Source organism: Triticum urartu, chromosome 3A, assembly GCF_056163025.1.
Source record: "Triticum urartu cultivar PI428250 chromosome 3A, HENAU_Tu73, whole genome shotgun sequence".
Taxonomy (NCBI): domain Eukaryota; kingdom Viridiplantae; phylum Streptophyta; class Magnoliopsida; order Poales; family Poaceae; genus Triticum; species Triticum urartu.
In genome coordinates this window covers 522,664,328-522,676,663 of record NC_141875.1, presented here as the reverse complement: position 1 = coordinate 522,676,663, position 12,336 = coordinate 522,664,328, and the positions used below count along the sequence as shown (strand labels likewise).

Genomic DNA, 12,336 nt, shown 5'->3' with positions numbered 1-12,336 from the left:
TATCACCATGTTTATGTGTTTGTAAAAGATGTAAAAAATATGTAAAAGATGCAATAAAAAAATGGAAGGCATTAATTTTGCGTTTGTGCCGGAGACGCAAACGTGTGATTGCATAGGGATGCAAATTTGTGACCCTCAGGGTACTCCAGGAATAAAAGTACTATTCACAACCATCAACACATCTATTAGAGTTGGTTAGATGAGTTTCCTACAGTTTACATGCGGACAATCATGAGAACAGTCAGCAGCGTGTTAGAATTAGCATGGTATAATCCAGCTATTCGGAGCGATCACCTTCTTGCCGGTGAAAAGTAAGAAGAGATGGTGGAACCGCGCTTCTTTGGGGTTGCCTGTTTCAAAGGACGGATCCAACCCTGTATTTCTCTTTGAATCTCCAGCGGCAGTTCCCCTACTACGGCCGGATCAATGTCTTCAACATTGAGCATCCATGTGTCACCGGAACCAGAAGAGTGCACGGCGGCCGTGTTAATATTGTCTCTACCATGTTGTTCAGCCTCGCTTGCTCCTGAAGAACTCTCCGGGCCTACGATGATGAATATTCGGCAACCAAAGAATAATTTTTTCACATTGTTTAAAATATGCAATCGATCGATATCTGCAAGCATAGAAAACAGCCTACCGAACCTTGATGGCTACAAATTAAGCCGTCAAAGTTTCTTTTCTCGTGCTGGCCAGGTTGACTTTGTGAAAGAAACTTCAAAATAGAGCCAGCTCCCTGAATGATTGTTATGAAACATCTGGATGAGTGCTCAGATTAGATAAGACACAAGTATGTCACTGAACTACAATAAATTACAAAACCTGGCATGGACACTGAAAGTAAACCTCCTGTGGCCTATAAAGATGAGTTTCTCACCCGACTTGAGAATTAGCTCAGCATGCCAATCACCGCCTAGGGTTGCAGGTGAGTGTTACTGCGTTAGGGTGATGGCTGGTTAAGAATTATGGTGGAACGGAGAAGTGGCAGATACTATACTGTGCTTCTAGTGGAAACGGAGTAACTAGCAAGATGCCGAAGGTCCCAGACGAACTAGAAAGATGCCAACGGTCACATGAGTGGTTGGACAAAGAAAAGCTAAGATGTAAGAATTAACTTTAAGTTCTAAACTTCTAATACTGCTAGTAAGAAAGGTGAATGAGATGAGGATCTGAAATCAAACTCAAAATCCTGAGATCCATTTCTACTATTTGGATAAAACATCATAACTTACTGGCTACTGAGTTCAGTTTTCTCAATTTTCCAGCATCTATACGAAGCATTACATGCTCTACCTTTTCTTTCAAAGAATACCAATGCTAAATGGTAACCTCATTTCTATCAAACAAATAAAACCCAAATAATCAAGTGCTGATGTACTAGGTTAGTTGGTGAGACCAAACTTCGCCTTTGAGGGATAGGTTTTCTCAAAGGCGCATTACCTGTTAACAGAACAGAAATTAACAACCCACGAGGAGTCAGTTTGGTGACCCCTGAAGAGGAAAGAAACAACTTACCTGAACTTTCGGTAATTTCTTCGGCAGACCTTTTCCTTCAATTGAGCTACATTGTTTGGCAGAATTACTATTGTCACAGTCTTCCTTCATAGATGATGATTCACACCGTTCCTCATGAACTGGAGTCATATATAACTTGTTATCTAGAAAAGCATGTTCACAGTTCAGTACAGTAAGGGCAAACGGAAATTACACACGGTCTGCAATATTGAACTGAGTAACATTACCAACAGATGGTGTTGACTCAGGTGTAGAGGAAGAATCAAGGATGGCTGAAGATGCATCGGAACTTCGGCCTTTGATATATTTCAAGATTGAGTTTGTTCCCTGAAGTAATTAAAAAATAAAAAGGTAAAAAGGATAGAAAAACAATGATGTATAATCTTATTCAGTCAAACCTGCACACTACATATAGTTATAAATTACTCCCTCCGATCCAAATTAATTGACGCAGCTACTACAACTTTATACTGAAGTTCTACTACAACTTTATACTAAAGTTGTACTAGAGCTCCATCAATTAATTTGGATCAGAGGGAGTACATAAACTGATAAAAGTATTCCACACTACATGTCAAAATACGGATGAACTTCTTTCAAATAACAGAGGTTTACATCAGAAAATCATGTCAAACTTGTTGTCAGGAGCAGGCAACAACTAATGTGATGTCAAAACGTATTTGGTTTGACCAAATATAATGAAATAGCTAATACGGAGTACGTCTTATCAAGGTAACAACATGATCATATTGTCATCCTACTTGTTAATACAGAGGGGATGGTTTTTAAACACACGAAACTATTGAATACCGAGAAAGTTATCATAAACATACACTTGGTATGTCAAATATTTTGCTTGCTGTAACAGAAAGAGATGTAATACTCCATCCAGCATTCCGAGAACCCCAAAAATCATGAAGCCCAGATTCGAATAGCTTCATTGCATCTTCTTGAATTTTGCCAGTCCCATAGCGTAATGGGCAAGATTTGGATGGGAATTTCTTCATTGAATTACCCTCGTTTTCCTACATAGTCACCATTAGTAAGCTGAAACTAAAAGGCATGAGTAAATTACACAAAGTACCTTAGATGCCCTAGCATGGAGAGTTAATGTTTGAGCGACTCTCTTGTTGCAGCTCAAGTCAGACTGAATCCGCTCGCTCAATTCTTCACAAAGTTTATCCAGCCAGCTCTTAACCTAAAATGTATGAAATTGATTGTGAATTAATGCGCCAGATTCAAAGTAGCTAAAACAAAACTCCCTACATTCATACACAGAATCAGAAATAACATATTTTGAGACATCCTCGTGTGTGGGATTTGACTCCTTGACAATGCAATAAGCCAGTAACCTATTTTAACTTTGGTGGGATACAAGTATCTTATAAAATCAATTTGTATTGTATGGATAAAGTTCCAACATAACTCAAAATGTATTTGGTGGGATAAATTTCCAACATAACTCAAAATGTACAACATGCCACTAATCAAACCGGCACAAGGCATGTTGATACCAATCTTCCTAAGCTCTTTATGTTTAATAAAATATTTTACAGCAACAACCAAGGGGGTGTGCAACCACTGCATAATACCAGTAAGCTGTGTCACTAAATGAAAAGACACTCTTCTTGCATCAGGTGATCATTGGAATTATGAGATGTGTATCACTAAGCAACTAATGTTTTAGGTTTCTATCAGCTGTGCACATCCATATAGTTCTCAGGGGAGTTGCTTGATAATCTTTCTTAGTTTTCATAAGCAGCTCTAAAGTAGAAAAGGCTGTTAGAGAACGAAAGAACACAACAGACAGCAAGCATGCTTACAGAAGAATTATTCTTTAATGCTTTTGGGCCAGGAAATGTTTTTCCACAACCATGACTCTTTGGTAGAAGACGGTCCTCAACTTCTTCTCCGCTAATACCTCTTGCAGTCTTCCATAACCATGTTCTGTGCAAAAATTGGGTGCTTATAAGATGAGTTTTTACCAACAACTATACATGATTTCTATACTTATAATCTGCAAGCATAGTACCACGGAAATTAAGTTGCACACAAAAAGTAAAAAAAAAAAAAGATTAGCAAGTCCAAATCTTTTACGTGGTATCCCAAACATCAGGCACCTGAAATAAAACCAAGCAATATGCAACAATTTACCCTGTATTTACACCATAGTACTCTTGTAATTTCTCTTCTGTAAAACCTAGAAGATCTCCAACTGTCTCAACCCCCAGATCATCCTGCAAGGAACTCCCAAGCTTACCCCCAAGTTGTTTCCTGCATAACATGGACGTTTTTTGTAATTCAGTATCAGACAGTTCTGGAATGTAAGGACTAGAGAGTAATACAAGGTTTTAAAAACTTTGTCCAACAAAAAACAAGAAAGCAATAAATGTGGAGTTGTCATGTAGCTCATTACATCTTCTTCACAGGCAATGATGCTAGAAAGTCTTGAACCGATGAAGATGGAACAACTGTTTGTTGAGCAGGTTTGTGCATCCCGCTAACAAGTTTAGCTAACATCTGCACAATATAACAACATTTGAGTGGAAACTGCAACAGGAAAAGGAAAGTATCAAGAGAAGCACTATGAGGAAGCCGACTTGATTTCCTAAGTTTAGAGAGCAGCTTAAATAATACATATGGACTATTTATACTTAAATCTGTAGAATGAGAAGAAACAAATCATGCAAAAGCATACTTCATCTACTCACTATATGACTCGTTATAAACCTTATTGTGAGCAATGCCAGCAGAACACGTGAATTGGGTTTCCTCCAGAACTTTTACTCGTAACTGTGCAACAAGTATAGCTCCGCATGCCAGCAACTTATCCTGGTAGTTGGCATCTGCTCGGCAAAGCCATGCCTTCACATTCTCCTCCCTGTCACCGACATCCTGAACATACATATCAAGGTCTACGGTCACACTCACATCAAATGTAAGAACCACCCCAACCAATTTGCGGAAAAATTCTTACAGAAGGAAGGTCCAGGATATTTGACTTTGTGGCCTCCTCAAAAATAGACTCTGACGACTCCGGAGGAGATTCCAAGAGCATTTCCTTGGCAGCATCAGTAAGGTCGAGATAGACTTCGTCAATGGATGCTCGCTCACACTTCCCCTTGGTCGAAAGAATCGCTACTACCTGAAAGGATTGGACACAAAACCGTCAATGCCATGGAACAGTCTTTAGTTGTTCAATGCAGTAAATTATGAGTGATGGACACTCATATTGTTGCAGCAACATACTACCTCGGAGCCAGCATTTCGGTACACATTGAGGTCGGCCTTGTCACGAGACACGGGGACCTGGACCAGGTTTATACCTGGGCAGACATTCTTGGCCTCATCCCCACGCATGGACCTGAATCAATCAATAAAGCATCACAGATATCTGCCAGGAACTCCGGACCAAGCAAGTAAAAATCAGCCCTCATTTTTTTGGTTTGTTCCGCCATCCCACCCAATGAAGTGTTAGGATTCTTTTCAATAAAATCTCCGACCAAATCGATCAAGAATATCCCAATCTGATAAATCTGTCCAAATGGGTTTACTAATAGGATGCCCCGATCCAGCACCTCTTCACGCCGAACTTGCGGGCCTCGTAGCTCACCGCAATCAGGCCGCCGCCTTTCCAGTCGTTGTACTGCACCACGGCGGTGGGCTGCCCCCTGAGCGCCGGGTTCCTCCGCTGCTCGACTGCAGGTGAGCAAACGCCTTGTTACCCTCTCGGTTCAGAGACGCTGCGAGAGAGGGGGGAGGGGGCGAAGAGGGTGGTGACCTTGCACGTAGAAGCAGTCGAGGTCGAGGTGGGCGATCACCCGCGGCTCCTGCGGCTCCGGCCTCGCCACCGGCATCGCTCCCCTTTCCCCGCCGCCGCCTCCCGCCGACTCTGCCCTTGCTTTCGCTCCCCTTTCTCTTTTTTTTTTCTTTTTTTTATGTTTCGGTTTCGCCCGCGCGCGATCGCAGCCGTCCGTCTGCCCAGTTGGACGGCTAGTAGGCGAGCTCGTCCCGTTCGCAACACCCCATCCTCACGCGGCCACGCGCCCACGCCTTCCACCACGCAGGGGGCCAAACTACACTGGACCAGACCCTAGCACCAATCCAAACATACAAGCTGGGGACACGAAACCCTCTGAAAGCAAGGTTTCACAAAACAAATTGCAGCGGCCGCCAAAAGATTGCCAGGTCAAGAAGGCAAGAACTAGAGGTCTTCAGCATGTAGCTCTCAGCCACCTAGTCTCAGAACTCCATGCCTCCATCCCTGCGTCCCACGGTACACTTCACTTGCCACCTGTTCAATTAGTTTTGCCCCCGACGTCAACATTCTTCCTTCTGGTGGTTTTATCTGCAAAACAGCTCCGTGATCCATTTGCACATCAGAACGATAACAGTCATCGGATCACAGATCTTTCTTCTCTCAAAGATTATATCATTTTTGCATTTCCATGTCGTTTAAAATAGAGTAGAAATGCCAACAAGTACCAAAAAAATTTATCATTCTTAGAAAATAATTTTATCTATGTATCAAAGCAATCATGCAGATTATCAGGCATTGAACACAAATCAAAAGCACATTTCAACAAGTTCCAGATTAGCCTAGCCATCGAACTGGAGAAAAATAAATGGTCAATGGGCTCATCCTGTTACAAAACACACGGTTTTTGTCTCCTTTCCATCCTTCCCACAACAGATTATCTTTAGTAAGAACACTTTTTTAAAGTTAGAACCAGGTCCCTCTCGCGTCGCCTCCCCCGCGAGCGACTCGGGAAGGCTCCGTGGCCGCCGCCTAGTCCCTCCTGCGCCCTTCTCCCCCTCCGCTGCTGCTGATGGTCGGCGTCGGGCAAAGCCCGTGCGTGCGACGGCGGCGGCGGAGGGTCTCTCCTCCCGTTCCCGCATTCGTGGCGGCGCGGGCATCCTGATCTGCAGGGTGCGGCCCTCCCGACGGTGTGGCGGATCTCGGAGGCGACGGACTCGTGGCGGAGCACGAGTGCCCAGATCCATGGGTGTGGGACTCCCGGCAGCGTGCGGGCTCCCGGCGGCGGCGGGATCGGTCGACGGCGGGCTTGGGCGATGGCGTCGGCCGCGCGGTGCCGGATCTCGTCGCTCGCGGCGGATCTCGCCACTCTGGCCTTCATGGAGGAACCTGGACCGGGGGCGGCGGCCCCGTTAGGCATGGCAACGACGCCCTCGGCTGGCGACATTCGCGAGGGGTGAATGGACGGCGTCTTGATCGCATGGGCAGTGAGTCGCCGGTGGATCTCCTCCGCGCTCCAGGCTCTCTCCCGCTGCACTTGGTGGCTTATCATCGCGGTCGTCGTCCTCGGTGCGTTAGCGGGGGCTGGTAGAGGTGACATCGGACCGGAGGAAACTCTGAATGACTCGTTCATCCCGACGGTGGCGACGACCAGGGTCGCCGTTCTCCTACTTGCAAGTGTTGGGGAACGTAGTAATTTCAAAAAAATTCTACGCACACGCAAGATCATGGTGATGCATAGCAACAAGAGGGGAAAGTGTTGTCCACGTACCCTGGTAGACCGAAAGCGGAAGCGTTAGCACAACGCGGTTGATGTAGTCGTACGTCTTCACGATCCGACAGATCAAGTATCGAACGCACGGCACCTCCGGGTTCTGCACACGTTCAACTCGATGACGTCCCTCGAACTCCGATCCAGCCGAGTGTTGAGGGAGAGTTTCGTCAGCACGAGGGCGTCGTGACGATGATGATGTTCTACCGATGCAGGGCTTCGCCTAAGCACCGCTACGATATGATCGAGGTAGATTATGGTGGAGGGGGCACCGCACACGGCTAAGAGATCAATTGTTGTGTCTTTGGGGTGCCCCCTGCCCCCGTATATAAAGGAGTGGAGGAGGGGGAGGGCCGGCCCTCTCTATGGCGCGCCCTAGGGGAGTCCTACTCCCACCGGGAGTAGGATTCCCCTTTTCCTAGTAGAACTAGGAGCCCTTCAATGTAGTAGGAGTAGGAGGGAAGGAAAGGGAAGGGAAAAGGAGAAGGAAGGAAGGGGGCGCCCCCCCCCCCTCCCTAGTCCAATTCGGACTAGCCCATGGGGAGGGTTGCGGCCACCCTTTGAGGCCTTTCTCTCCTTTCCCGTATGGCCCATTAAGGCCCAATACGAATTCCCATAACTCCTCGGTACTCCCGAAAATACCTGAATCACTCGAAACCTTTCCGATATCAGAATATAGTCGTCCAATATATCGATCTTTACGTCTCGACCATTTCGAGACTCCTCGTCATGTCCCCGATCTCATCCGGGGCTCCGAACTCCTTCGGTACATCAAAACACATAAACTCATAATATAACCGTCATCGAACTTTAAGCGCGCGGACCCTACAGGTTCGAGAACTATGTAGACATGACCGAGACACGTCTCCGGTCAATAACCAATAGCGGAATCTGGATACTCATATTGGCTCCCACATATTCTACGAAGATCTTTATCGGTCAAACCGCATAACAACATACGTTGTTCCCTTTGTCATCGGTATGTTACTTGCCCGAGATTCGATCGTTGGTATCTCAATACCTAGTTCAATCTCGTTACCGGCAGGTCTCTTTACTCATTCCGTAATACATCAACCCACAACTAACTCATTAGTTGCAATGCTTGCAAGGCTTAAGTGATGTGCATTACCGAGTGGGCCCAGAGATACCTCTCTGACAATCGGAGTGACAAATCCTAATCTCGAAATACGCCAACCCAACAAGTACCTTCGGAGACACCTGTAGAGCACATTTATAATCACCCAGTTACGTTGTGATGTTTGGTAGCACACAAAGTGTTCCTCCGGTAAACGGGAGTTGCATAATCTCATAGTCATAGGAACATGTATAAGTCATGAAGAAAGCAATAGCAACAAACTAAATGATCAAGTGCTAAGCTAACGGAATGGGTCAAGTCAATCACATCATTCTCCTAATGATGTGATCCCATTAATCAAATGACAACTCTTTGTCTATGGCTAGGAAACATAACCATCTTTGATCAACGAGCTAGTCAAGTAGAGGCATACTAGTGACACTCTGTTTGTCTATGTATTCACACATGTATCATGTTTCCGGTTAATACAATTCTAGCATGAATAATAAATATTTATCATGATATAAGGAAATAAATAATAACTTTATTATTGCCTCTAGGGCATATTTCCTTCAGTCTCCCACTTGCACTAGAGTCAATAATCTAGTTCACATCGCCATGTGATTTAACACTAATAGTTCACATCACCATGTGATTAACACCCATAGTTCACATCGTCATGTGACCAACACCCAAAGGGTTTACTAGAGTCAACAATCTATTTCACATCGCTATGTGATTAACACCCAAAGAGTACTAAGGTGTGATCATGTTTTGCTTGTGAGAGAAGTTTAGTCTACGGGTCTGCCACATTCAGATCCGTATGTATTTTGCAAATTTCTATGTCAACCATGCTCTGCACGGAGCTACTCTAGCTAATTGCTCCCACTTTCAATATGTATCCAGATTGAGATTTAGAGTCATCTGCATCAGTGTCAAAATTTGCATCGACGTAACCCTTTACGACGAACCTTTTTGTCACCTCCATAATCGAGAAACATATCCTTATTCCACTAAGGATAATTTTGACCGTTGTCTAGTGATCTACTCCTAGATCACTATTGTACTCCCTTGCCAAAAACAGTGTAGGGTATACAATAGATCTGGTACACAACATGGCATATTTTATAGAACCTATGGCCAAGGCATAGGGAATGACTTTTATTCTCTTTCTATCTTCTGTTGTGGTCGGGTTTTGAGTCTCACTCAGTTTCACACCTTGTAACACAGGCAAGAACTCTTTCTTTGACTGTTCCATTTTGAACTACTTCAAAATCTTGTCAAGGTATGTACTCATTGAAAAACTTAGCAAGCGTCTTGATCTATCTCTATAGATCTTGATGCTCAATATGTAAGCAGTTCACCAAGGTATTTTTTTTGAAAAACTCCTTTCAAACATTCCTTTATGCTTTGCAAAATAATTCTACATTATCTCCGATCAACAATATGTCATTCACATATACTTATCAGAAATATTGTAGTGCTCCCACTCACTTTCTTGTAAATACAGACTTCACCGCAAGTCTGTATAAAACTATATGCTTTGATCAACTTATCAAAGTGTATATTCCAACTCCGAGATGCTTGCACCAGTCCATAGATGGATCGCTGGAGCTTGCATATTTTGTTAGTACCTTTAGGATTGACAAAACCTTCTGGTTGCATCATATACAACTCTTCTTTAATAAATCCATTAAGGAATGCATTTTTGTTTATCCATTTGCTAGATTTCATAAAATGCGGCAATTGCTAACATGATTCGGATAGACTTAAGCATAGATACGAGTGAGAAACTCTCATCATAGTCAACACTTTGAACTTGTCGAAAACCTTTTTGCGAAAATTCTAGCTTTGTAGATAGTAACACTACTATCAGTTTCCGTCTTCCTCTTGAAGATCCATTTAATCTCAATGGCTCGCCGATCATTGGGCAAGTCAATCAGAGTCCATACTTTGTTCTCATACATGGATCTCATCTCAGATTTCATGGCCTCAAGCCATTTCACGGAATCTGGGCTCATCATCGCTTCCTCATAGCTCGTAGGCTCGTCATGGTCAAGTAACATGACCTCCAGAACAGGATTACCGTACCACTCTGATGCGGATCTCACTCTGGTTTACCTACGAGGTTCGGTAGTAACTTGATCTGAAATTACATGATCATCATCATTACCTTCCTCACTAATTGGTGTAGTAGTCACAGGAACAGATTTCTGTGATGAACTACTTTCCAATAAGGGAGCAGATACAGTTACCTCATCAAGTTATACTTTCCTCCCACTCACTTCTTTCGAGAGAAACTCCTTCTCTAGAAAGGATCCATTCTCAGCAATGAATATCTTGCCTTCGGATCTGTGATAGAAGGTGTACCCAACATTTTCTTTTGGGTATCCTATGAAGACGCACTTCTCCGATTTAGGTTTGAGCTTATCAGGTTGAAACTTTTTCACATAAGCATTGCAACCTCAAACTTTAAGAAACGACAGCTTAGGTTTCTTGCCAAACCATAGTTCGTACGGTGTCGTCTCAACGGATTTAGATGGTGCCCTATTTAACGTGGATGTAGCTGTCTCTAATGCATAACCTCAAAACTATAGTGGTTAATCGGTAAGAAACATCATAGATTTCACTATATCCAATAATAGTACGGTTATGACGTTCGGACACACCATTATGATGTGGTGTTCCAGGTGGCATGATTTTGTGAAACTATTCCACATTGTTTTAGTTGAAGACCAAACTCGTAACTCAAATATTTTTCTCTGCGATCAGATCGTAGAAACTTTATTTTCTTATCACGATGATTTTCCACTTCACTCTGAAGTTTTTGAACTTTTCAAATGTTTCAGACTTATGTTTCATCAAGTAGATATACCCATATCTGCTCAAATCATTTGTGAAGGTCAGAAAATAACGATACCCGCCGCGAGCCTCAACATTCATCGGACTGCATACATCAGTATGTATTATTTTCAATAAGTCAGTTGCTTGCTCCATTGTTCCGGAGAACGGAGTCTTAGTCATCTTGCCCATGAGGCACGATTCGCAAGCATCAACTGATTCATAATCAAGTGATTCCAAAAGCCCATCAACATGTATTTTCTTCATGCGCTTTACACCAATATGACCTAAACGGCAGTGCCACAAATAAGTTGCACTATCATTATTAACTTTGCATCTTTTGGCTTCAATATTATGAGAATGTGTATCACCACGATCGAGATCCAACAAACCATTTTCATTGGGTGTATGACCATAGAAGGTTTTATTCATGTAAACAGAACAACAATTTATTCTCTTACTTAAATGAATAACCGTATTGTAATAAACATGATCAAATCATATTCATTCTCAACGCAAACACCAAATAACACTTATTTGGGTTCAACACTAATCCCGAAAGTATAGGGAGAGTGCGATGATGATCATATCAATCTTGGAACCATTTCCAATACACATCGTCACTTCACCCTTAACTAGTCTCTGTTCATTCTGCAACTCCCGTTTCGAGTTACTATTCTTAGCAACTGAACTAGTATCAAATACTGAGGGGTTGCTATAAACATTAGTAAAGTACACATCAATAACATGTATATCAAATATACCTATGTTCACTTTGCCATCCTTCTTATCCGCCAATTACTTGGGGTAGTTCCACTTCCAATGACCAGTCCCTTTGCAGTAGAAGCACTCAGTTTCAGGCTTAGGTCCAGACTTGGGTTTTTTCACTTGAGCAGCAACTTGTTTGCCGTTCTTCTTAAAGTTCCCCTTTCTTCCCTTTGTCCCTTTACTTGAAACTAGTGGTTTTGTTTACCATCAACACTTGATGCTTTTCTTGATTTCTACCTTCGTCGATTTCAGCATCACGAAGAGTTTGTGAATCATTTCTGTTATCCCTTGCATATTATAGTTCATCACGAAGTTCTACTAACTTGGTGATGGTGACTAGATCAATCACTATTTTATCTGAAAGATTAACTCCCACTTGATTCAAGCGATTGTAGTACCCAGACAATCTGAGCACATGCTCACTGCTTGAGCTATTCTCCTCCATCTTTTAGCTATAGAACTTGTTGGAGACTTCATATCTCTCAACTCGGGTATTTGCTTGAAATATTAACTTCAACTCCTGGAACATCTCATATGGTTCATGACGTTCAAAACGGCTTTGAAGTCCCGATTCTAAGCCGTTTAAGCATGGTGCACTAAACTATCAAG

General features: G+C 43.1%; 1 protein-coding gene across 3 annotated transcripts; it reads right to left on the bottom strand.

Annotated features, from left to right (window-relative positions):
• Positions 1–42: 42 nt before the first annotated feature.
• Positions 43–5,585, bottom strand: POLH (Y-family DNA polymerase H). 3 transcript variants are annotated; one of them, XM_048708536.2, is made up of 14 exons: positions 5,297–5,584; positions 5,094–5,214; positions 4,768–4,879; positions 4,493–4,660; positions 4,246–4,410; positions 3,932–4,035; positions 3,670–3,789; positions 3,339–3,462; positions 2,600–2,713; positions 2,349–2,540; positions 1,743–1,842; positions 1,516–1,658; positions 646–736; positions 43–544 (listed from the first exon to the last, which is right to left on the bottom strand). In XM_048708536.2, exons 1-14 carry the CDS (start codon positions 5,370–5,372, stop codon positions 291–293), a joined length of 1,884 nt encoding a protein of 627 aa, XP_048564493.1. In that variant the 5' UTR covers positions 5,373–5,584; the 3' UTR covers positions 43–290. The 3 variants fall into 3 exon arrangements, with proteins under 3 accessions (XP_048564493.1, XP_048564494.1, XP_087403676.1); XM_048708537.2 differs by having other exon boundaries at positions 325–544; positions 646–758; positions 5,297–5,585; XM_087547550.1 differs by lacking the exons at positions 43–544; positions 646–736 and adding an exon at positions 765–935 and having other exon boundaries at positions 5,297–5,585.
• Between the last annotated feature and the right edge of the window lie 6,751 nt (positions 5,586–12,336).